This window comes from Copadichromis virginalis, linkage group LG6 (assembly GCF_057382275.1).
Source record: "Copadichromis virginalis isolate Kocher_CV1m ecotype Utaka linkage group LG6, C_Virginalis_male_GT1.1, whole genome shotgun sequence".
Lineage (NCBI taxonomy): Eukaryota > Metazoa > Chordata > Actinopteri > Cichliformes > Cichlidae > Copadichromis > Copadichromis virginalis.
In genome coordinates, this window is record NC_140623.1 from 14347388 (window position 1) to 14372967 (window position 25580).

The following is a 25580-nucleotide window of genomic DNA, read 5'->3' on the forward strand; positions in this document are numbered from 1 at the left end:
CTGAACACGAAGCCTGATTGGACGGTGACAAAAAGACAAATTGTCGGAGAAAAACAATGTTGATCCCACCCAGAAGATTTTCTATAGCCTGTTACAGTGGATTCCGTGCGTTAGGGGGCAGCCCGACCATGGAAATGTCGTACATGTAATCAGTGTGGTCAAAGGTCTAAGGACACCCTGTTTGTGCTCATACTTTTTCTTTGTTTTCGTTTTAAATTCAAGATCAGTATCAGTAGACTGAACAGTAGTCACTGAGACCAAGTAACAATCATGGTACACAAATACTCCTAAATACTCAGACTTTCTCAAACAGTAGCTCACAAAGTGTGAAGTCAGAAAACAGTACTTTTCCTAATGCTGCATTATTTATGTTACATTAGCAGAGAAACGCAGACGACGCGAGGAGGAGGACAGGCAGATACAGACTATAAATACACACACCAGGTAATCAGGAAATGGCACACAGGAGGGGACACAGCTGGAACTAATGGACATAACGAGACACAGACCTACAAAGTAAAACAGGAAACACACAGACTGTTTTACAACACAAAACTCGGGGACCCGAACAGAGCACAGAGGGAGACACAGGTAGGGATAATAAACACGACAACCAAACCCAAAGAACTAATACAAAATCAGAATAAACTAGAAAATAATAATAATAAACTCACAGCGCTGGGTCACCGACCCAGGACCATGACAGAATTTGTGCTTGCTGGCATTAATACTGCTGTCGCCTTCATGAATATGAATAATCGTACTGTGTATAAATTACCTGTATAAATAAACATGTATTAACGTATAGGTATGGTAGAATGGCTGACATCTGCAATACTTTCATAGGGGTAATCAGCATTATACTATACGCATATCACCAGCTGCCATCAAATTACTTGCATAGATTGTAATGCTCATGGGTGGAATTACTGCTGTGCTTGTGATTTTGAATGGGAGAGTTCAGTGCCACATGATCACAGTAAGCCACAACTCTTTAAGGATTGAGAGAGTCCAAAGTTCCGATGGGTAATAAGAGATATCTTTTGGTTACATTTTCACTCACCTGTATCTCCTTCAGCCTGCACAGGTCTCTGTGCCAGACTGCTTCTCTCTTTTGAACCCAGCTTCCAGACTCTCTTTTCCTCTCTTTCTGCTAGCAACTCCATTCTTTGAACATGACTAAGGGGGAGAATAGTATCCGTGTTGATGACTACGACTACTTTCAGGACCGGGGTCCAACTGTCACATTCAGCAACCTCCTCTACTGTGTTCAAGAAACAAAGTTCTGCCGCAAGATGGGGCCCGAAAAGATCATCCTCCATGATGTGAGGTAGGACATGCTGGTTACCCGGGAGAATGTGAATGTATCTACATATACTTTTATGTGATATAACAGCTTTATTACTGTGTGGTGACCGATAACATGCTGGAACTATAGCATGTGACAGTCAACGTTTTTACGCTGGTCTCATAGAAATACTCTATGCACTTTCCACGTTGTTCTTTTTGAGCTTATACGTTGTTCTGTTGTTAATCAGGAAAAGAGTCAAAGATGTTCTGGCAGGTTAAAAACCTGAGCCAGACTGGATTCACTCTCATTACACCTAAATATATGAGTGACAAATTCAAAAAAACAAAAAACAAAACTATAGGTGGTTTCTTTTATGCTCCTTGACTTGGATCCACTTGAGTTCATATTTATTAAGCAGTGTCACTGAATGGCTTGATGATCATGAAAATATCAATAAAATATGGCAGTTGCAATCACCAGATCCCAACTACCTAAACGCCTATGGTAGACTTTGGGTCACATTGGTCAGTATCTTTGAAAAGAATGGGGTTTACCCCTCAAGTAGATTTCTAGAGACCTAATGTGCCATGACTAAGGAATACTGAGGTGCAGTGAGTCTGTTCTAGTGACGTGTTTTGGTCTATCACCTTGCTAAGTCACTTTGTGTTGATTTTTCCTTTAATTCTTTAATGTGTACAGGTCAATCAGGCAATAAAAGTGTAAATAACATTAGTTTTCAGTTGTAGCTCTACTTTTTCAATATGCTGTAACTTAGAATGCTAAAAGTACACATGTATGTGTTTGGCCGTAGCGTTTTATTTTCATAGCATTGTCATCTTCTTTTATTTTCTGCATTTTGCAGAAAGCATTGAAAGAAATGAACAGTATAACCTCCAATGCTTGAGTAGAAAGAATGTATCTTGTGGATTATGTATTAAGGATCACTAAAGCATTGCATGACTTGCTGCAGTGGGATCATAAGACCGGGGATGAATGCCATCATGGGTGCCACAGGAAGCGGTAAAACATCGTAAGACATTTCCCTGCAAATACATAGTCAGTAGTTTATAAGCATGAACAGGCCACCCAATGATGTGTTTTGTTTTTTTTATCCTGATCGCAGACTCCTGGATGTACTTGCAGGGAGGAAAAATCCAGCTGGACTGCGTCAGGGAAATGTATTGGTGAACGGCAAAGTCGTCACGTCTGACCTGAGGCTCAGCTCTGCCTACGTGGTTCAGGTACACAGATGCAAACAGATGCATATTTTTTAACATCACACACTGGTGAGTGGTTTATCTACGTCGCCCTTTTGGTTCCAGGATGATATTCTGATGGGGACTCTGAGCGTGAGAGAGAACCTGCTTTTCAGTGCCAACTTGCGTCTGAACCCTAAGGATCACTCCACAGTAGATAAACACCAGCAAGTAAACACCATCATAGAAGACTTGGGCCTTACAGACTGTGCTGACACTAAGGTACAGAGCACCATGCACAAACTACTTTTTTTAAACTGTAGAGGAAATATCAAAAAATCTTACAGTATTTTATGCAAAATAACTTATCATTAGTGCTTTTTAAATCCTATTACTATGAGACCACAGTACCAACTAAACTGTATATAATCGCTACAAAAATACATTGAAGTTTGGTGTTTTGGTGTAACTTACATACAAGAAAAGTTACTCTCCCATTTTATTTTGAAAAATCAAACTTTATAACAGAAGTATCACTCTAGTTTGTCCTTTTTGCACATTTTAGATGCAAAGCAAGTTTTGCGTGTGTGTATTCAGATAGGTACGGAGTTTCTGCGTGGTGTATCAGGAGGGGAGAGGAAGCGGTGCAGCATTGGGATGGAGCTCATCACGTCTCCCTCTCTGCTGTTTCTGGATGAGCCGACCACTGGCTTGGATTCTAACACTGCAAATTGCATCATCGGTCTACTACACAAGTACAGCGCAGCTACTTAACTATCACTCATTACACACATACACAAAAGACACAAATAACACAAAACCGAAGCACGCTGTATAAAATTAGGTAGAGTCAAACAGCAGCGTGCTGTTCATTGCTATCTTTAGTTCACATTTACACTATGCTGGTGTTTCTGGTGTAAATGATCTCTTTATGTCACCATCTACTGCCGTCTGTGTAATAAAAATGTCCAAAAATGTATGAAGGTTGTCCAGAAGAGGCAAGACTGTGATCTTCTCCATCCACCAACCCCGATACTCCATCTTCAAACAGTTTGACCACCTCACACTGATGCATAAAGGGGAGGTGGTGTATGCAGGAGCAGCAGACCATGCCCTGATGTACTTCACAGACCTTGGTATGTAATGCATGAGTTTGTATATTTACTGTAAAAGTTGGAAGACTCTGACTGAGAATCCTATAAAAAATGATGAGCAGTTGAATACCAAAGGGAAATATACAGTATATGAGCTGCTGAATGAGGTCAGAAGTCAGGGCATGACTTAAGTCCTGTTTTATATTTATATGTTCATACTTAACTTTGTTCTACAGTGTGAAAATGATCTGAGATTATTTAGATAATCCAGCCCTGAACTGGGTTCTTGGATTCATGAATGGATGTAGCACTTCCTCAAATCCAGATTTTGTATGCTTTTAAAGTTGAATGAGGTTTTATCAGTATGTCTGTGTGTGCTTTGCACAGGCTATCAGATTGAGCCTTTCAACAATCCAGCTGACTTCTTCATGGACATCACAAATGGAGAAACAAAATCAACAGTACAATGGGACATGGCAGGTAAGTAATAATTCACAGTTAAAAAAAATGTTCTCCTACTTCGCTTCTCCAACCACCAACTACTTTTTGCTGAGAGACACACACAAAGACAACCTTCTAAAATAGACAAATCACTCTTTGTAACACCAGTTAAATATCCAAGCATGGTTTGGTGCTTCGTGAGTAAGAAAAAAAAATCAATGTTGGATAAAGTTATTGGTGAAGTTACAGTTTTAGACATGTCGGTCACAGATTGCTCCAACAGCATTTCAAAAACTATATTCTACAATGTTTTTGCTTCATAACACAACCTGCCGCATACTGGGCGGCTATAAAAGCCTCACTTATTACAAACCAAGCTCATGTTTGTGCAGCATGTTTGAACTTTGAGTTGGGAGGCAGCTAGGTTTACTTAACGTGACGTAAAGGAAGGTTTGTGTTACGTAACTAAGCACTTCTGGAGTAATTGCTCAGTTTTACATCTCCAAACCCATCTCACTTAGATTTCTTGGGTGGCTGTTATAAATCCATGTTTTTATTATGCTGTCCTTAACTTGACACCGTGATTTCCTCTCTCACCCAAGAGAATTGCAAAAACCCCTTAGCAATAAAGTATCAGCAGTCCCAGCTGTACCAGAATATGATGGAGGAGCTGGACCATGTGAACCAGAGCATTGTTGACGGGGTCACAGGTGAAGACAAGCCGGCCAACTACGCCACCTCTTTCTTCTATCAGGTGAGCAAATCGTCAGTTGCAGAGAACATTTTTTAATTTTAAAATGATAGATTATTTTCTGGTTGTTGGAAATCTCAGGTCTCATTAGTTTAATGATTAACAGAAGCAGACGTGAGTTTATTAGGTTATGTCACAGAGTTTACGAGCCAGCTGTTATCTCAGTGTGCTTGGCTGTGTGCTGATCCGACTCAGTTTTACTGTCTACTCATAAAAAATGTTGATAATTATCCTCTTTGTGTCTGTGTGTGTGGTGCATCTGTGTGTGCGTGAGCTAGATGCGTGTGGTGTGTGGCAGGACAGTGTTGAACACTCTGAGGAACCCTCAGACCTCCTACGCCCAACTGGCTCTCAACATCTTCTTTGCCATTCTTGTGGGACTCATTTATTACCAAATGCCCCTGACACTGCCCGAGGCTTTACAGAACAGGTACACAACAGTGTGCTTTGTTTAATTCAGGGTATCTGCTCCATTTTCACCTCTGTATTCCACATAATATAATTTAAAATGTTTTTAACCGTATATTGTTGTAGGGAATTATTGCAGGGCCGCTACTGTGAAGGCCACTTGGTTCCAGATAGTCAAATAGTATTTGCCTACCTCCTGATTTTCATATTTATTTGCATATTTGTCGCACTTATGTTTCCGATCGTCAAACAAATTTTAATGTTAGATGAAGATAACCCGAGTAAACACAAAATGCAGTTTTCAAATGATGATTTTATTTATTAAGGGAATAATCTATCCAAACCTACATGGCCCTGTGTGAAACAGTGATTCCCCCCTAAAACTAATAACTGGTTGTGCCACCCTTGGCAGCAAGACATGCAATCAAGCATTTGCGATAACTTCTAATGGGTTTTTTTACAGTGCTATGAAGAAATTTTGGCCCACTCTTCTGCACAGAATTGTTTTAATTCAGCCACGTTGGAGCATTTTACACCGTGAGTTGTTTGAGGTTTATGGTCATGCCAAAGCATATCAATCTGATTTAAGTCCAGACTTTGACTAGACCACGCCAAAACCTTTTTTTGGCCATTCAGAGGTGGATTTTGTGGTGTGTTCTTAGTCATTGTCCTTCTGTATAACTCAAGTGTGCTCGTGAGATTCGGGGCATGAACTGATGGTGACACATTCTCCTTCAGGATGTTTCTGGTAGAGAGCAGAATTCATGTTTCCATCAATTACAGCAAGCTGCCCTGAAACAGAAAAACAGCCCCAGACCGTCACACTACCACCACCATGTTTGACTGTCAGTATAATGTTCTTGTCATGAAATACTGGGTCACTTTTATGCAGATGCAACTGGACTCAAACCTTCCAAAGAGTTCAGCGTTTGTCTCATCAACCCAGAGTATTTTTGTGGTTAGGGTTTTGTGGATAATCAAGATGTTTTTTGGTAAATGTGACACAAGCATTTATGTTCTTTGTGGTCGCTGTTTTTTTCCACTTGACTCCCCCATGGATGCCATTTTTTTTCCCCAGTCTCTTTCTTATTGAATCATGAAGACTGAGCTTAACTGAGACAAGTGAGACCTGCAGTTTTTTTGGATGTTCTGAGGGGCAAATCATTTTCACACAGTGTCAGGGAGGTTTAGATAGTTTATTTCCCTCTTAATAAATGAAATCCTGAATAAATGAATGAGATCGCGAATACAAGCGGCGGAAATGGGCTTCCTCCGAAGGGTGGCTGGCCTCTCTCTTAGAGATAGGGTGAGAAGTTCGGCCATTCAGAAGAGGCTCAGAATAGAGCCGCTGCTCCTCCACATCGAAAGGAGCCAGCTGAGGTGGTTCGGGCATCTGACAAGGATGCCTCCTGGGTGAGGTGTTCCGGGCATGTCCCACCGGGAGGAGGCCCCAGGGCAGGGTATCTCTCGGCTGGCCTGGGAACGCCTTGGTGTTCCCCCAGATATACTGGAGGAGGTGGCTGGGAAGAGGGAGGTCTGGGCTTCTCTGCTTGGGCTGCTGCCCTGGCGACCTGGCCCCGGATAAGCGGAAGAAAATGGATGGATGGATGGCTAAATGAAATCCTGCATTTTACATTTACTCTGCTTATATTTGTCTAATGTTAACATTTGTTTGATGACACATGTAGGTGTGACAAATAATTTTCACAGTAATGTATCATGGCTGACATGTTCTTAACTTTTTAAACCATTGTCTCTTTTGTCTTTTAATGGCAGGAGTGGAGCGTTCTTCTTCCTTATCATCAACATGGTGTTTGGGAATCTTTCTGCTGTTGAACTCTTTATAAATGAAAGGGCGATCTTCATGTGAGTGAGACATTAAGCTTATGTGTGCCCTTTAGAAGTGTGACTTGTGCTATTCTGTATTTTTCTTCAGTCAAAGCCAAAGCTGCTATATTCTTAAATCCACCATAGTTACAGAGATGATAAATCATAAAAACAAGGCATGTAGTTTTGTTTTCATAGAGGTTACACGACATTCCAAAAACAACTGGACATTGCGATTTTTATTCATTATTACTCAAGTCAGAGAAAATAGTTCATTTGTTATACAGTGTTTTCAGCTGTGGTTCACTACACATGTCTAACTATTGCACAGGGACCCCTTAAAAGAAAGAGCCTTTTACAAGAACCCAATCAGATTCCTACAACCAATAAAGCACTCTTGTGTCAGTCCAAAAGGGTCGCTGGCACCATATGTACTCTAAAACTTCTCGACATATAATTCAGACCAGTTGTATAGCAATAAACAGAAACATACTTTGGGAAAGTTGGGTGATCCCTGCAGTTGTCTGGTAAATGCAGGGGACACCAGGAAAATGCAACAGTACTCTGAAAAGACAGAAGGGACTAGAGCAAAGGGTCTTTAATTTTTCCAGCAGAGCCAGTCATGCTCTGTTGGCTATATTTCATTTACAGTAATGCCACTTGGGGCTCTTTTCAAAAGCAAGTCAATCCCTGTAGATGTTAAAATAGACTTCACAGCAGTAATTAACATGTTTATAGTCTTGTGAAAATTAAAAAAAAATGTTTTCGAGTTTATAGATAATTGATCTCCTCGTGATATCTGTACTGGGAGTAATTGTTTTGTATAACTCACCCATTTAAATTGCACTGAGGCTTAAAGTTTGTTTTATTAAAAGCATAGCTTGTCAAATCCATTTACTGTAAAAGTTGCTGGGTGCAAGTGATAGGTGGCTGCCAGCACAGCCTGTTGTTGTCGATAGCTAACTGGACTTATAGCCAGGATGTCCTGACCAAGTGTGTGGTGTTGCTGCCTTTTAAAGCATTTTTTTTTTTTTAATTCAATCATCAATGAATTAGCGTGAGCTTAATTATAGAAGAGGTGCATGCTTATGAGTTGCATCACACTTTGATATAAAATATAGCTTAAAAAAGTCTGTTTTTCAAATTGTCAGTGAATCTAACCCTTTTCACCCTCTCACATTGTTTTTGAGTTTGTTTTTTTCCCTGTTAATGTTTGTTGCAGTCATGAGAACTCTAGCGGCTATTACCGTACCTCCGTCTACTTCCTGTCCAAGATCTTTGCTGATCTCATCCCCAATCGCATGATTCCCATCATTGTGTTTTCAGCAATTGCCTACTACATGATGGGTAACATCATCCTTGCATGCAAGCAGACATACACATACAAAACACACATTGCGTCGTATCATGAAAGATGTTCTGATACAGTCAGTTAGTACAGAGAGGAGCTGCTGGTGTTTCATTCACATCCATGAAATGTCTTATTTAGGGCTAACTCCAAATCCACAGAGTGGTTTTAGAATAGAATAGAATAGAATTCAACTTTATTGTCATTGCACATGCACAGGTACAGGGCAACGAAATGCAGTTTGCATCCATCCAGAAGTGCTTTAGTGATATAGATATATTACAATATATATTAGCAATAATATTTGCAGTATGAGTGAGAGTTTGGATGCAGTAAATTAGTGAATAAGGAAACAGCCCAGTTCCTTCTGCACAGGCTGAGCCTCATCTCAAGGGTGTTCCAGGTTTGATGAATAAAATCTGGATCCCCATAATCTACTTCCTAATTAATTGAGCCGCTGTTGATTAATTTTCATTTGGAAGCTTCCATTTGATCTCACTGCCACTGTGCCAGGAGCAGCCCGCTCAATAATTTCCTGTCTTCCTGTGTGCACGTGTCCACCATTCCTTCAGGGTTGAAGCCTGCCTTTGAGACGTTCCTCTGTTTCGCTCTGACCATGTCTCTGGTCAGTCTGGCAGGAGTTGGTCTGGCCTTCCTCGTCTCAGCGAGCGTTTCTACATTTGCGATGGCAAACATCCTCATTGCTTTGCCCTTCGTCTTCATGATGGTGAGATGCTAAGACTCATATATGACATGTACAAGAGAGGAATAGGCACTTAAGAGTTTCATTCCCTCTTTATGTTTTAGGTCTTTGGTGGTTTTCTCGTCAATCTCAATGCCATGCTGAGCTGGCTCTCTTGGGTGAAATGGATCAGTATCTTCAAATATGGATTGGATGTAAGACACGGAAAGCAAGGGAGGAGGATTTGTGTGTGAGAATGAGACCACTGGGGCTGAATGTGCCTTTATGTGAAGTGAGGAGGTTGTTCAGCCTGATCTCTTTGTCTCTCTTTCTTAGGCTCTATACATTAACGAGCTGAAAGGACTGTTTTTGTACAGCAACAACACAGCGTGAGTGAAATAACGTAGCTACTGTTTAAAACTTATGCACACACTTGCACACACAGATTAAATGTGTCTTTGTGTCTTGTGCTTCAGCATCTCAGGGGAATATTTCCTGGAACAGCAAGGTATCGACTACTCCGTGTGGGGCTTCTGGAGGAACGTGGTGGCCTTGCTGGGAATCATATTTGTCTGCATGTGCCTGGCCTACGTCCAGTTGCGACGAATCAACCGCTGGAAATGATGCCCATTCATGTGTCCATAAGCAGCAAAGTATATTTCTTAGTAATTTAACAACAACAACAAAAAAAGCAACACTGGAGAGTTTTGTATAGTTCCACCAGACTGAGCTTTCTTTTACTATTATTTATTATTTCAGATCAATTTATACTGTAAAACATTACATTTAAAATCTTTTACTCACTTAAGCTCTAAAGCAGGGATGTCAGACTCATTTTACATCCCGGGTCACATGCTGCCCACATTGATGTTAAGTGGACCACACTAGTGAAATTCCTCTTTCTGTCATTGTAAAGACGTCTAACTGTCCATTTAAAGTCCCTTGGAATATCATAGAAGAAAAACAAGTGAAATTTCAATAGTATCTCAAAGTTTTTTGCATGATAAAGAAATGTTGTCAGAGTAGATGGAAGAAACCTGTCAGCACAAATAAAAAAAAAAGTGTTAAATTAAAGAAAAATTTGGTTTAGCTCATTGCTCAGACTCTCCTGTAATTACAAAACTGAAAGTTTTTGTTAATTCTCAGAAAATATCCTATTTGTTTATTTTTTTTACATTATAAAAAAATGATATTTCTAAAGAGACAATGAAAAACATTCATTTTTTCTGTCATTTAATTCCAGGATGTTTTGTTCATCTGGACTTTGAGTTTTCAGTGGGAGAAACATGTCATTTCTTAAGAAGTCACTTGGATGAGTGAGGAAATATTTCTCCCACTGGAAACATAACCTCCAGATAAACAACTTTCTGGGATTTGCTTACCTTGATGATTGAGCTTGCATCAAGACTTTCATTTAATTGTTATATCTTATGTAATGACTTCAGTGTAAAAGTCCAAAATTACACCCTCCTTTATGGGCTCAAATTGTGGTCATAAATAATTTGTACTTGTAAATCAGGATTTGTATGTGTAAAGTGTGTGTGTGTGTGTGTGTGTGTGTGTGTGTGTGTGTGTGTGTGTGTGTGTGTGTGTGTAAAAAGATTTGTATGTGGACTTAGCCAAAAAAAACTGTGTCAAACTCTACAAGTTACAAGTACGAATTTTGACCCGATTTTTCTTCCTTTCATCTGATTGGCCAATGTCATGTCAATCACAAATGTAACTATCCAATCAGAGAACAGATGGGTTTGGCTGTCGGAGGGGGTGCTTTTTTGAACTGCAGGTCCTTGAAGGGTAATACAGTTTGAAGCTGGAGGATCTCTATAAAAATTTCTGATAGCAGCTAGGTCCCCTAACTTTCAGTAGCTGTTGAAAGGATAAAGTTGTGGTATATCAGTGGTTAGAAATACCATTATTACTTTAGGATTAGTTTAACACAAAGTCCGGGCTGACCCGGGAACATTGCTGTGAGTCAGTGCTCAGCATAAAGGTACTTTCACATGGACGTAGGATGTGCTGCTAATGCTAACTAAAAGCAAAGGATCCAGAATTTGTTGCGCTGGCTGCTGAGCTCTGTAGGTATGCTATGCCACATGTATGCTAATTCATAACAAAGAAAGCTTTGTAACTATCTCCACTAGTGAAGACTGTAATTTCCAAAACACTGCAAACAAATCTTTTTTTACAGACACACAAATTCTTTTTACACATAAATCCTGATTTACAATTACAAAATATTTATGACCTCAATTTGAGCCCATACTCCTTCAACTCCTCAACCGTCCTGTGGACTGGAGTCGAGTCTTTGCCCAGCCAATGCTGGCCCTTGGCCTTATGATTAAGGGCCCTGCTCTATAGCATTAACCATCACACGTGTTGTAACATTTGACTCCCAGGTGGATAAGCTGATATACTATGCGCACTTGGTGTGTGCACGAGGAAATGTCTGACAACTGCCAAGCCAAGACCTTAAATCCGTAGAAAGCTACTTAGCGCTTTCTTAGACAGTGTTGGTTACAAAAACAAAAGTACAAATGATTTGTCTTTAAAAAGTTTTAAAAGTTTCCCTGTTTTTAACTTATTAATTTCTTTTCTTTTTTTTTTAATTGACTGCAAGTCTTACAAAACGTGATACTGATCAAATGACGGTAATGGTGCAAACTGCTTAGCTGTGAAATTTAAAGTGAGGGCACAGAAGACTAAGGAAAAGCATTAAAAATCAAAGTAAACGCTGACTTTCCCTTTAATTACACTTCATCGGTTACTCTTCTGACATTGCATAACTGCGGATAAAGTGTCATCTTGTGCGAGATCTTTATCTTTATCTATCTTTATTAGAGACGATCCTGTGACGTGCAAATCCTCCTGAGGCTCGTGCATCACTATAGATTACACATTGCAGCAGCTGTGTTGCTCTGTGCACTGCACCTCACAGCGCATGCTCGGGCAGTCAGTGAACAGTTGTGTCTTCTCGTCCTTGCACATTTGCACCTTGTTAGAAAGCCATGTGTCAATGAAAATATATTTTCCACAAAATATTTCAGTGGATCTTAACACCCAAGGCTCAAAAACACAAAATAAAAATAAATATTTTTTTTCTTCTGCATACAGCCCTTGTAGTTGTAATCCAATAGTATAAAGAGATAGCCACGACACCATCATGCTGAATGACATCACATCACATTTTTTATCCTGGAAATATGTATGGGGGAAATTTGACATTTACCATGACAACGCGCATTTAATCCCGGGCGCTCGCTCATTTCCAGTCACCTTCAGAAACTTTTCACGCTGCTCGCGCTCCGACTCAGCCTGTTCCCCGCCGTCATTGGTGCGTTTTCCAGCCCACGTAGCCACTCTGTACATTTGAGCATCACGCGCTCATCCACGCCGTAGTTCTCCTCTTCCTCGTACTCCACGTCGTCGTACTTGTGCCGCTCATTCAAAAGGGAGATTTTCAGAATTGAGTTTATGTCTCCGAGCTCAGCGTCAGTGCTGTTTTTAGCGGGGACTCTGCCGCTGTGAGAGCCGTTTCTCTGCCTTTTGGGCACGTTTTCCCTCCTGCGTCGGGACTCCGTGGCTCCTCCGGGAGCCAAGGTGGATCCACTCGCGGGATTTCTGGCGACTGAACGTTGCCGGTGTTTCTCGCTGTTTCTCCGCTGCAGCAGGAGGACAGCCTCGGGTGTGAGAGTCAGAGTGAAACGGACCTCCTGCTGATCCTTGGTTCTCACAGGCTTCACCTGTGAGTCACTCTTTACAGAAGTGTGACCAGAGTGTTTGTGCTGCTGTCTTTTAGACAGACTCTCTGAGCTGGTGACAGGAGATCTGCCTTTCTGGGATGAAGGCAGCGAGCCTTCCCTTCTGTTTGCCCCTGACACTCCTTTAATTGTTGGCAGATTACTCCTGGGCTGACTCTTCTTCCCCAGCTGTTTCAAGTTCAAAGCCAGCCTCTCCTTCACTGAGCCGCCTTTGTCTTCTTTCAAAGCTTTGGTCACAGCAGATACAGATGAAGTGTTGTTGGTGGGTCTCTCCTTCCCAGCGAGTCCTGACACAGAGCGCGTGATGGACACTGGCGGTATGAAGGGCATTTTGGCAGCGCACAGCATCAAGTAGGAGAGGAGTTCACTTTTGCTTGTGAAGTGTCGAAAGAAAAAAGAATGGACTAGGGAGGAAAGTGATTTCCTGACCGAGTTGAGATACTCTGATGCATCTTCAGCCATGCAAGGGTCAGCTGGCTGCAAGTGCGTCACTGCCTCGCGGATCCACCAGTGCTCCTCTACACAGGAATAACATTTCCTGATGCCTTATACCTGAGCTGTGAGTGGGAGGTTGTTGGCATGCTTTAAAAAAAAAAAAAAAAGAAAAGGGCTTGTATGATGCTCATTACCCTGAGGCTCAAACATCTAAAATAAACCTACACCTCTAATCCTCTAGAGTGATTAGTGAGAGCACGTTTACTATGCACAGTACAGGTGCACATGCAGGCCTAATCCTCGCTGGATGTTTGGATGTGCAGTGAACTATGCAAACAAAGGTCACTTGAAACATTAAGCTTTTCTCCCTGCTCTGCATTTTAAATAAAACAAAGAAATAAAGCTTGAAGGATTGGCACAGAACACATTTATTTAATAGGATTCTTTCACAATTTGATTAAAACGTTTAAAATATCGAATTTTACACAACAGGAACTTGTGTGCTCTTATGTCTAAACGTGCATTTGACTCCAGCAATTGTGTGTTCACTCGCAGCACCGCTTCTTGTGCACGTGAAGAACCCGTCGACAGCGTGGACAACTGTGGTAGGCGTCCTTAAAGTGGTTTACAAAAAATGGAATCAGGCAGCAGCCGAGCACCAACCTGTGAGGCGGAAAGAACCACATGCTGATCTCTGACTTTTTAGAAATCGAATGTGTGATCGATGCTGGGATACAAAAAACAACCAGACTGAAGTGTTTAAATGCCTCTCACCCGCATAACACAAACACAAGACACACGAGCCACGCAAAAGTCCCGGCTTTAAAGGTGACCTCTGTGGTGACCCGAGTCCTGCAGGAGGGGCAGGTTGCCAGACCTGGAGAGCATCGCAGCTCAGCTTCATAGCTCACAAACTTTGCCCTGGGTGTACGTAAAGGGGCATCATACACTGTTGAGAAGAGGTTAAAAATGAATGCTGACATGCAACCTGAAGGGGATTGCTGCTAATTTTTTTTAAATGTAAAACTAAAGTAAAGTAAGTAAACTAAAGTAATAAATTATTAAGCTATGTTTAAACTTAGCAGTGAGCAAAGAAAATGTGACATTACATATTCAAAATGGAGGTAGAAGAGCCTGTACCTGGTACAGCTGAGAGAATATTGTTGGGCAAGCAAACTCCTGAAGACGAGGAAGGCGGTTGTGGTGGCTGTGCTGGTGGTGGTGGTGGACGGGTGAAAGGTGAGTGGACTTTGTAGAGTTTGACATCTTGATCCGATTTACAGTCCTCTGGAAAAATGGATACACAGTGAGGTTTTTGTTTTTTCAACCACAGGAAAACAGACTAAGCAATGCTTGAGATGAGAGGTTATTTTTACCTGGTAAGAAGTATGGCGTAGGTGCAGGAAACAGCTTATCCACATTTGATTCCATTTAAAAGGCCTGAGGGAGCGTGAGAGGAAAAACAAGGGAAAACTCCTAAAATGTGCCTCCTGTGTTTGCGTCCAGCAGGGATTCATCAGCAGATGTACCAGGTGCTGTTAATTGAATTTGCCTCTGATTGGTTCAAGAAGGTATTACCCATTGTTCAATAGCGCCATGAGCATGTTAAACAGGTAGAAAGGTCTGGGGCAAACCTTCCCCCAAACAGCCATCTTGCTTAGTTTTATTCCACTGGAAATTGGTAAAAAATCAAATTTTGTTTTTTTTAAACACCAAAGATAATCTGTTCTTTATGAGTAAGACCAGATGTGCTCTATTATGCAAAATAGAGCTCCTCATTTCTTTGGATGCTTATCCTTATCAGGGTCGCAGGGAGGAGCCAATCTATGCTTTTACTGCATTAACAGTGTATTTGTGATCATTGTCATGCTGAAAAATGAAGCCTGAAAAATGCCAATCAGATACTTAACAGACTCTACTGACTTCCAACATATTAATGAGGACTTGGCCAAAAGCTTCACATTTGGACTCATCACTCCAATAAGACCTGGTGCCACTGATTTTCTGTCCAGTTCTTGTATAATTTGGCATACTTCAACCTTTTCTCTTCCTTAAGAATGACATCTTGATCAGATACTGTTTATCTGTTATAGATGGTTTTTAGGCCTACTTCTTCTTTTGTCCTTCACTTGTCCAGTTTCCTCAAACATTTTAAGAACACACTGCCTATCATGCAAAGATATGCCAATTTTTCAGCCAAGAGCTCTTTGTTAATCCTTTCTTTGGTGGAAAAATACTGAAAAAAGCCTGGAGCACTATTGCTCAAGACCACTTTAAAAAGATGACATGAAAAGCTAAATACAGAGAAACTAGGGGTGGGTCAAGAATTTTACAGTACCATAAATATTTAAAACCTGGTTTTAAAATTCCGAGTCGGTGATTCTGTGTTTTGGCAAATCAAATCAAATCACTTTTATTGTCACATCACATGTGCAGGTACATTGGTACAGCACATGTGAGTGAAATTCTTGTGTGCGAGCTTCACAAGCATTATTCACACATTATCAGACAAAACACACCATCTAAGCCTGATGAAGTCCTCTAGTCGTGTTTAATACAACACTGATACAACGGCCACAAGTCTGTGCTGTTTTGTAACCGTTTAAAGCACTCTGGGTAAAGCACCAGAGGAGCTCTTCTCGGGCTAGGAGTAACGTGAGATCTAGCGACGTGAACGAGGTTATTCACTTGAATGTAACAGCTAGCGTAATGATGCTAAGCTAGCTGTCAGCCTGGCATCCACGGGTTTTGCTGCAGAGTTTTAGCTACCGGATGCTCCCAGTCGTATCCTGCTGGCCGTCTTGACATTCCCCTCAACATTCCTGGACGAATTCGTGTCGACTGACCAGAGTCCGCGAATTCAGGTCCACTCCTAATCTAACCTTTCCCCCCGCTAGCGTGATTTAGCTCACCGGCTAACAAGAGTTCAACACTCGGGAGAACCGGACTGACGAGGTAAGTTAGCATATGGAGGCTAGTGGGATGGACAGGCTAATGGTCTAGCTGTCACCGGGAGTAAAGGCTTCTTGTACGAGGAAAAAATAATCTTAGAAAGGAGGCCTTCTGGTAAGCGTGTGGACACAGTCGTTGTCATTATATCCTCAAAATTCCCCATCTTGCTATTAGGTCTGTGTAACACCGGCGAAATGTGAGCTAGCAATTTGATTGACTTGCTAGAAACGTTTTGCTAATGTTAATTTACCGAGGGAAGCAGCTGACCTAGTAATGGTAATATTACCGGAGCTAGCTTAGCAAGTCCGTACTGGTTTAGAAGAATGTTGTACGTCTGTTTGGGGCGAAAAAGGACTTAAGTGAAAGTCAGCTTGCTAACGTTAATTTGCCATTATTATTTAAGAGAAACTAGTAAAGAAAGCTTCTCGGTGACAGGGTTTATCTAAAGAATCCAAGCTAGCGGCTAACACGTACATTACGAGTTAGGGTGCTTTAAAAGTTAACAGTTAACTAGCTGTCCTATGTGAGCAGTGAACCAGCAGCTTCCATTATGTATGCTGTAATTTGTTTAGTTTTTAAGTCTACCGAGACATCGTTCTGGTCTCCTGCTGGCTGGGAGTGTGTTTGCCGTGTTTTGCTTTGCTTTGTGAGTTTTTGCTGTGTGTTTTTGCTTCGCAGAGTTCAACTTAAGGACCACACCCAAACATGTCCCTTCATCAGTTTCTGTTGGAACCCATCACCTGCCACGCATGGAACCGCGACAGGACACGTAAGGCTCTGAGACTGTAGCTATGAGAAATGCTCACTTTAACACAACACATTTCAAGGTTAAGGTCTTAAAGTCTTTGTCTTCATTGGGTGGTCAGATCACAACTACAAAGAATGCTGTTAGAGCAATTTCATCTGAACAGAGATAAGATTGACTCAGTTTATTTTGGGTAACACAGGTTGGAATTTGGCATGTATCAGAAAACTGGTCTAACTTGTTTGTTATCTGTGTGCTCATCCTGTTAACCAGCTGGTTTCTTCTGTTTTGTTTTCCTTCAGAAATTGCCATTAGTCCCAATAACCATGAAGTTCATATCTACAAGAAGAGTGGCAACCAGTGGGTTAAGACCCATGAACTGAAGGAACACAATGGCCATATAACAGGTGGTTAATCAGATGTTTTTAAGACTGATCGTTTGTTTTACTTATTTAACGTGACGTTTCAGTCCACGTCTCACCCAACATGTCAGTAAAATTAATGTTTCTGAAGAATTCTTTAATAAGTAAAACCACAGCTAAGGTGGGATTGTGTGATCCTAAAGGGGTTTCTTTTTGTCTAAGCTATTAGTAGAGTTGTTAGTGACTGCATATTGGCTGTGTTATAGGCATTGACTGGGCTCCCAAAAGTGACCGCATAGTGACATGTGGAGCAGACCGTAATGCCTATGTGTGGTCCCAGAAGGAGGGGGTATGGAAGCCCACACTGGTCATCCTCAGGATCAACAGAGCGGCCACATTCGTCAAGTGGTCTCCATTGGAGAACAAGTTTGCAGTGGGCAGCGGTGCTCGACTCATCTCTGTCTGCTACTTTGAGTCCGAGAACGATTGGTGAGACTATTAATCCAGCAGTGGCATGATTTAAATGCATTGATGTTCTGGTGAATGTTGTGAATAATGTCTTTCTTTGAAAGTGCAGCATTTAAGTTCAGTATTGCAATTTATTTGAATTATTAGTGCATTATTTTGAACCTATACGTCCAGACCAAACTGCTTTACCTCAATTTTCACACCTGCTTTAACAGGTCAGAGCAGCCACACAGCCTGTGTGAAACGCTTATCTGAGGTGTGGCTTGAACTTTCATACAGAAGTGCGTCATCAAGAGTTGGGAGGCATGTCTCTCTCAGCAGTTATAGACTGTGAAAAATTCTGTTGGTAGCCACATTGACTTGCTACCAATATCATTACAGAAATGATACTTATCATTATAGTTATAATAACGCTACACCTGTAAATGTCATGAACACAAAAGTAGAGTTGATTTTCTTTCGTTGGCATGTTCTGATAGCATTTAAAGAAGAATGAGGGTGATACATGTGTGCTAAGCAATCACAGCACAAACCCAGTGAAGGCTATAATTATGTGAGGACGTTAACAGAGCATTAGGTGAAGGGCAGCCTTTCTCTGGTGCTCTCTACTTATCTCTGGCGCAGAGAGAGTGCAGTGCTGCAAGGAAGTCGTCATGCAAATGTAGAGGTAGGGGGTGTGGTCCAGTTTAAAACGAACTGGGAATTGAATGTCTTCACCTAGTGTAAGAGCAAAGCGTTGCATTCCAACCAGCTGATGAAGATACACTCCCAGGATTAAAGGACTTGTTTTTTTTCCTCCACCCTGTACTTATTACTTCCCTTTTATTTTTGCTGTGCCTCATAATTGATGAGTTGTTTTTTTGTTTTTGTGGGGTTTAAATATTTACATGTCCTGCTATAAAAACTTTGCTTCTTCGTGTGGTTTTAGGTGGGTTAGCAAGCACATCAAAAAGCCAGTTCGCTCCACCATCCTCAGTCTGGACTGGCATCCAAACAATGTCCTGCTGGCTGCTGGCTCATGTGACTTCAAGTGCAGGTAAAAGATGGTTCAGGAGATGAAGATTAGAGTATTGAAAACTAGCTAGGCGGCTTTGTCCGGTTTCAATTTCTGTTTTTCATGCTGTCTTCCAGCCCGCTTCCTTGCTCATCTCTCCCTCTCTGGTCTCTAGGGTGTTCTCAGCCTACATTAAAGAGGTGGAGGAGAAACCAGGCCCCACACCCTGGGGCAGCAAGATGCCATTTGGGGCTGTGCTAGCAGAATTTGGAGGAGCAGGTCTGACACCCCCCTCTGCTCTCCCCCCCCCCCTTTTTTTTATTATTATTTATTTATTTATTTTTAGCCTTGTCGATATTCTTTTACAGTTGCTCTGTGAACTTACCAATTTGTGTGTGTTTTGTGCCTTCTTAGGTGGAGGGGGTTGGGTCCACTCTGTCTCTTTTTCAGCTTCTGGTAACCGTCTGGCCTGGGTCAGCCATGACAGTACTGTCACAGTGGTGGACAGCTCTAAGACTGCCAGGTATGTTTAGTTGTTACCTGTATTCTTCTAAAATGCACATGGTTTACTCATTCTTTATATAAGAAGTCAGAATTAAAGCTGACTTCTTATTTATATATATATATATATATATATATATATATATATATATAAAAATAAATAATGGTGTCGCCTGATAGATGTTGGGTCTGAATGTCAGCACATCTCGTGAAATTAGAGTTGTCTCCGCACCTGATTGTGGGATTTGACAGATTCACTAACGGCAATTATGCAAAAAATGTAAAAAAAAAACAACAATCATCTCAAGTGAGTAAGTTACAGAAAATAATGCAGGGGGTAAAAACACAATTTGCACTTTGAATTCTTAACATTGACCACAAAAGGGCAAATGTTGTGGCCTTTAAAGCAAACTGAGTAATGCCATAAAGAGATTACCATTGTTGCATAATCATAAAGCAGTTAGTGAAGTGAATCCATCCCAATCTCATCTGAAACAAAACCCTTTTCATTCATTTAAAATTATCCCACACTCATCGTGTTGCCAAAGGTACCCATCCCATATTTTTCTTTAATATATATGATTTTTTTTTTTCTTTAGCTACAATTAATTTTGGGGTGTTTTAAACTATAGTATTCAGTAGCCTGTGCCTGTGTTCTCTTTATCTTTTTAAGTGCAATCGAATCAGCCACTCGGACCATATTAATTTTATTTTGTTTGTGTTTAGTCCTTCACAGCTGAAGACGGAGTTCCTTCCTCTGCTCAGTGTCATTTTTATTTCAGAGAACAGTCTAGTAGCTGCGGTAAGAATAAAGCATATGGTGGCTGCATGTTCCTTTGCACAGATTTCTAGTGATCCAGGAGCGCTGTAGTAACTCTGCTGTCTCCCTCCTCAGGGTCATGACTGTTGTCCGATGCTGTTCCGTTGCGACGACGGTGGAGCGCTGACATTTGTGACAAAGCTCGACCTCCCCAAGCAGAGCATCCAGAGGAACATCTCTGCCATGGAGCGCTTCAGGAACATGGACAAGAGAGCCACCACTGAGGACCGCAATACTGCCCTGGACACACTGCACCAGAACAGCATCACGTAGGTCACCCAGAAAACTAATGCACGCATGGGTAATGCAAACATTTTAATGGTAATTTTGGAGACTATATCCTATGGTGCAGTTGAATTATATTATGAATCCTATTCATTTTAACCAACACCCCATCTCCAAACTTTAGCCTGTACAAAACACAGATGGGTTTTAATGTTGGGCTCTAGTATTTTAGTTCATCAATACTAGCTTGCTGGTAAATGAGCACTTGGTGTTGAATCAATGCTGTTAGGCATCACATGTTTGAGAAAACAGATGATTTTAGGAGCTTTCCATTGTTCTGCATCCACTTCTATTATTATTATTTCTATTCTTTATACATAAAAACAGGTTTTGCAACAACCTTACATACTCTGTTTGAAAAGTATATACAGTGGGGCAAAAAAGTATTTAGTCAGCCACCGATTGTGCAAGTTCCCCCACCTAAAATGATGACAGAGGTCAGTAATTTGCACCAGAGGTACACTTCAACTGTGAGAGACAGAATGTGAAAAAAAAAATCCATGAATCCACATGGTAGGATTTGTAAAGAATTTATTCGTAAATCAGGGTGGAAAATAAGTATTTGGTCAATAACAAAAATACAACTCAATACTTTGTAACATAACCTTTGTTGGCAATAACAGAGGTCAAACGTCTACTATAGGTCTTTACCAGGTTTGCACACACAGTAGCTGGTATTTTGGCCCATTCCTCCATGCAGATCTTCTCGAGAGCAGTGATGTTTTGGGGCTGTCGCCGAGCAACACTGACTTTCAACTCCCGCCACAGAGTTTCTATGGGGTTGAGGTCTGGAGACTGGCTAGGCCACTCCAGGACTTTCAAATGCTTCTTACGGAGCCACTCCTTTGTTGCCCGGGCGGTGTGTTTTGGATCATTGTCATGTTGGAAGACCCAGCCTCGTTTCATCTTCAAAGTTCTCACTGATGGAAGGAGGTTTTGGCTCAAAATCTCACGATACATGGCCCCATTCATTCTGTCCTTAACACGGATCAGTCGTCCTGTCCCCTTGGCAGAAAAACAGCCCCATAGCATGATGTTTCCACCCCCATGCTTCACAGTAGGTATGGTGTTCTTGGGATGCAACTCAGTATTCTTCTTCCTCCAAACACGACGAGTTGAGTTTATACCAAAAAGTTCTACTTTGGTTTCATCTGACCACATGACATTCTCCCAATCCTCTGCTGTATCATCCATGTGCTCTCTGGCAAACTTCAGACGGGCCTGGACATGCACTGGCTTCAGCAGCAGAACACGTCTGGCACTGCGGGATTTGATTCCCTGCCGTTGTAGTGTGTTACTGATGGTGACCTTTGTTACTTTGGTCCCAGCTCTCTGCAGGTCATTCACCAGGTCCCCCCGTGTGGTTCTGGGATCTTTGCTCACCGTTCTCATGATCATTTTGACCCCACGAGATGAGATCTTGCGTGGAGCCCCAGATCGAGGGAGATTATCAGTGGTCTTGTATGTCTTCCATTTTCTGATGATTGCTCCCACAGTTGATTTTTTCACACCAAGCTGCTTGCCTATTGTAGATTCACTCTTCCCAGTCTGGTGCAGGTCTACAATACTTTTCCTGGTGTCCTTCGAAAGCTCTTTAGTCTTGGCCATGGCGGCGTTTGGGGTCTGACTGTTTGAGGCTGTGGACAGGTGTCTTTTATACAGATGATGAGTTCAAACAGGTGCCATTCATACAGGTAACGAGTGGGGGACAGAAAAGCTTCTTACAGAAGACGTTACAGGTCTGTGAGAGCCAGAGATTTTCCTTGTTTGAGGTGACCAAATACTTATTTTCCACCCTGATTTACGAATAAATTCTTTACAAATCCTACCATGTGGATTCATGGATTTTTTTTTTTTTCACATTCTGTCTCTCACAGTTGAAGTGTACCTCTGGTGCAAATTACTGACCTCTGTCATCATTTTAAGTGGGGGAACTTGCACAATCGGTGGCTGACTAAATACTTTTTTGCCCCACTGTAGTCTGTGGTAATGTGCACACTTCATGTGGTTCTAGTGAGCAATCAGACATTGTGCAGACAAAATTTGGATGAGCCGTAGACACATGACTCATCACTCAAAGTAAAATGCAGAGCCATAAGCAGCTGATTTCAATTAATTCTCAGGTGATCTCTGGTGTCAGATCTGCTTAGCTTTACGTGTTTTCAAACAGGAAGCGTTTCAATCTCTAGGTCACAGGTCAGAAGTTTTATTTATGTAGTGCTTTTATTGTTTTAAGGTGTAGTTTGGCATTGCAACACTCAAATGTGACCAAGAGGACCGGCAGTAATTAGCTGATATTTTGCAATATATTCTGAGAAACAAGTTTGTTTGCTTTCTTCAGTGTGATAAGATTATTCATGTTACTTTGGAAGTACAGTAAGAGCTCCAGACTTCAGTTTTGTTTTTGTTTTCCTCTAAAGAGTTTACTGCTGCAAAACTTGTAGATCAAGTCAAAGATCAGCATCTTGAATGCTGTCGTAGCAATGTTTGCACAGAATGGAATCTACTCAGTCGTAATTTGCTAACACGCCTCAGCCTGTTAGCAGGGAGTGAATGTGGTGAAAGCAGGGACTCAAAGAAAAACAGGGAAACAAGAGACACGCAAAAATAAGAAAGGCAGGTCCGATTTATATTTGAATATTGCACACAGTGTGAAATTGTGTCTGGTAAAGAGGTGTAAAACAACCAGGAAAAAACGATTAAAAGCACCTACTGAATCCATTCATGATGGTGGTGTTTTCCACCTTATATGTGATATTTCAGCCACACCCACAGACTTCCCGAAGCCTTTTTGTCACCACTACCATTTAACTAGCAGCAGATAAGCATTTTAGCAAATTTCCCACCAAGATCACAACGATAACAAAGGCTTGTCAACATCATCACCTGTGTGTTTGTTTCTTAGCCAAGTGTCTATCTATGAGGGAGACAAAAGGGATTGTCGCAAGTTCTGCACCACAGGTATCGATGGAGCAATGACCATTTGGGACTTCAAGGTAAAAATGCACAGAAACAGTGTTTTTTGTGAGTTAACTTTTTCTGAGTCTTCCATCACTAACTCTCTGTCATGTGTTTTCCTCCTCAGAGTCTAGAAGCTTCTATCCAGGGTCTCCGCATTATGTGAAGAAACCTTTTGAATGAACGGAGAGACGCTGCGGCCTCACTTCTCCCCCTTTTCCTCCCCTGCCCTCACCCCTCTTGCCCCTTTTCCGTCTCACCCCGGCCCTCCCTCCACTCCTGCCACGCAGCCAGTAACATACATACTTTATCGAGTGTCTGCTGAAGCACTGATCAGACCATAACACACTCTTGTGAGTGTGTGCTTAAACTCACTCACACACATACACTCACTACACACGCTGAGCTGACGTGTGACTTCACTGTTGATTTTTTTTTTCCCCCCATTTTGTTTGTTTTTAAACGAAGGTTAACCAGGTGTCAAAGTGGGAAGGTCCTCTGACACGTATTAGACGTGACGTGAAATGTGTGTTTTTATGTTCTCTAACCTCCTGTACCAAAAGTTGAACACTAAAAGGTGCATTTTATCCAAAATCAGACTGTATTCCACCTCAGGCTAACCTTAACATGCTCTCGGAATAACAACATTTAGTAGACCGAAAGTAGACGTTTTACTGGAGGATAGTTCGTATTCTTCAGCGGGCGAATTTGCTTTCACTAGGACCCGGGGTTACTGATATTCTGAGTACATGTTGCGTGTTGGCTTTTGGGAGTTGTACAGAATCTGATGGTGGAGAGAGAAAGCAGCTGTCTGAACTCTGTGTGGAGTGACAGCTGGCCAACACTAGGCTCTGTAGCTCCTACACTAAAACCACACAAGATGGAGGATTTCTATGTAACTGACCATGAGTAGACATGAAATAAAGATGAAATACATTTACAGTACTCAACTCAAATGACTGTGCTCTTCCTTTGTGTATGTGGACAGATGGTAGTTTGTGTGTCAAATTACAATATGTAATCCATATTTCTGCTTGTCATAGGTTAGTGAAGGCCCAGCTAAATGCAAATCTTGGAGTTTCTGAAAAATTCTGGAACATTGTTTCTCTGTGCGGATTTTTAGTAAACAAGGTTATATCTTCTTTCTGTGTCGGCGTCACCGCAATGATTTTTAGCTCATTTAGCCGAAGGACAGACGAACAAGTTGGGCATCCCTCCACAGTTCACTAAGATTGCTACTCCTAGAGTATTCAGGTTTTACTGAAAGGTGTACGCATCGATCGCCTATTGGGTCTTTACTTAAACTGTGCTGAAGGTTTATATTTGGTCCTTTCACCAGTTTCACAGGAATCAACTTCTCATCCTAGTATTTTAGTGAAACAGGATTGAGTTGTCCTGGATATGACTGTTTTCAAGACTCCTTGAATCCTCTGTGGATTTTTAATTCTCATTGTATTCAGTGCAACAATACAATCAAATTTATCGCTTTCTTCCCCCATACTTTACCTGTTACAGTGAGCTGCAAATTGTGAAGAATCATGAGTGGGATGACGTAGTACGCCGCTGACATTCTGGGATGTGAACGCACTGAATAGTGGGTGTTATCGTGGGTCATCTTTTTCATTGTCTTTGTTGGCACTTCAAGATGACCAGATGAGATAGAAATCAAAACCTACAGCTTCCCGAAGCTGGTGCAAAAGTAAATAATGCTTCTAAGATTTCAAAAAAATCAAAGAAATATCTTTAACCTCAAAGGACCTGATGTCCACATATGTGGACATCACATTTTGGGTTGTCTAGACCACAATGCTAAATATTGCTCTACAAGGGCCTGATATCCACTTACGAGTAATGTTCCCTCTAATTTTTCACGTGTCTGAGCAAACTCCCTTGGACCACTGTGAGCGACAGCAGACGTGTGCACTATGGTCACGCCAGCATCGAATCCATCCAAGTTACATGGTTTATTAAAATAATCAAATTACAGCATTTATGTTAGACTACTTTTAATTAACTGCTTTAGCCCACTTACAATGAAAATTAAAAAAAAAAAATCTTGTTCATGACCTGTGTATGTTAACACTATTGGAAGTAAAAATAACTTGAGCTCCAATTTTGAAAACACAACTTTTATTTATTTATATATATATATATATATATATATATATATATATATATATATGACTTATATTGTGAATCTGTGGTCTGGGAGAGAGTCCTGTAACTCTCTCTCTGCAAAATACAGTATATAATGACCAATGTTG

At 41.3% G+C, this 25580-nt stretch overlaps 4 protein-coding genes across 11 annotated transcripts; 2 read left to right on the top strand and 2 right to left on the bottom strand.

Moving 5' to 3' along the window:
* Positions 1-291: 291 nt before the first annotated feature.
* abcg2b (ATP-binding cassette, sub-family G (WHITE), member 2b) lies at positions 292-10127 on the top strand. Of its 4 annotated transcripts, none has more exons than XM_085458811.1 (16): positions 340-591; positions 1158-1330; positions 2262-2321; positions 2415-2532; positions 2614-2769; positions 3085-3242; positions 3472-3623; positions 3969-4061; positions 4625-4776; positions 5052-5203; positions 6958-7047; positions 8231-8355; positions 8929-9083; positions 9164-9253; positions 9375-9427; positions 9515-10127. In XM_085458811.1, the coding sequence occupies exons 1-16, from the start codon at positions 355-357 to the stop codon at positions 9660-9662; spliced, it is 2112 nt and encodes a 703-aa protein (XP_085314937.1). In that variant the 5' UTR covers positions 340-354; the 3' UTR covers positions 9663-10127. The 4 variants fall into 4 exon arrangements, with proteins under 4 accessions (XP_085314941.1, XP_085314937.1, XP_085314938.1 ...); XM_085458812.1 differs by having other exon boundaries at positions 1227-1330; XM_085458813.1 differs by lacking the exon at positions 340-591 and adding an exon at positions 802-1026.
* A 1723-nt stretch (positions 10128-11850) lies between these two features.
* LOC146707464 (uncharacterized) lies at positions 11851-13307 on the bottom strand. The gene has a single exon (XM_085458817.1). The coding sequence runs from the start codon at positions 13256-13258 to the stop codon at positions 12314-12316; it is 945 nt and encodes a 314-aa protein (XP_085314943.1). The 5' UTR covers positions 13259-13307; the 3' UTR covers positions 11851-12313.
* Positions 13308-13641: 334 nt separating this feature from the next.
* LOC146707465 (lipopolysaccharide-induced tumor necrosis factor-alpha factor homolog) lies at positions 13642-19187 on the bottom strand. Of its 5 annotated transcripts, none has more exons than XM_085458822.1 (5): positions 19138-19187; positions 14608-14671; positions 14372-14518; positions 14006-14180; positions 13642-13894 (listed from the first exon to the last, which is right to left on the bottom strand). In XM_085458822.1, exons 2-5 carry the CDS (start codon positions 14660-14662, stop codon positions 13777-13779), a joined length of 495 nt encoding a protein of 164 aa, XP_085314948.1. In that variant the 5' UTR covers positions 14663-14671; positions 19138-19187; the 3' UTR covers positions 13642-13776. The 5 variants fall into 5 exon arrangements, with proteins under 5 accessions (XP_085314948.1, XP_085314947.1, XP_085314946.1 ...); XM_085458821.1 differs by lacking the exon at positions 19138-19187 and adding an exon at positions 16769-16872; XM_085458820.1 differs by lacking the exon at positions 19138-19187 and adding an exon at positions 16470-16872.
* Positions 16889-24266, top strand: arpc1a (actin related protein 2/3 complex, subunit 1A). The gene is made up of 10 exons (XM_085458816.1): positions 16889-16952; positions 17231-17335; positions 17557-17779; positions 18687-18794; positions 18928-19031; positions 19167-19275; positions 19980-20055; positions 20149-20342; positions 23264-23354; positions 23444-24266. The coding sequence occupies exons 1-10, from the start codon at positions 16889-16891 to the stop codon at positions 23480-23482; spliced, it is 1113 nt and encodes a 370-aa protein (XP_085314942.1). The 3' UTR covers positions 23483-24266.
* Positions 24267-25580: the final 1314 nt, after the last annotated feature.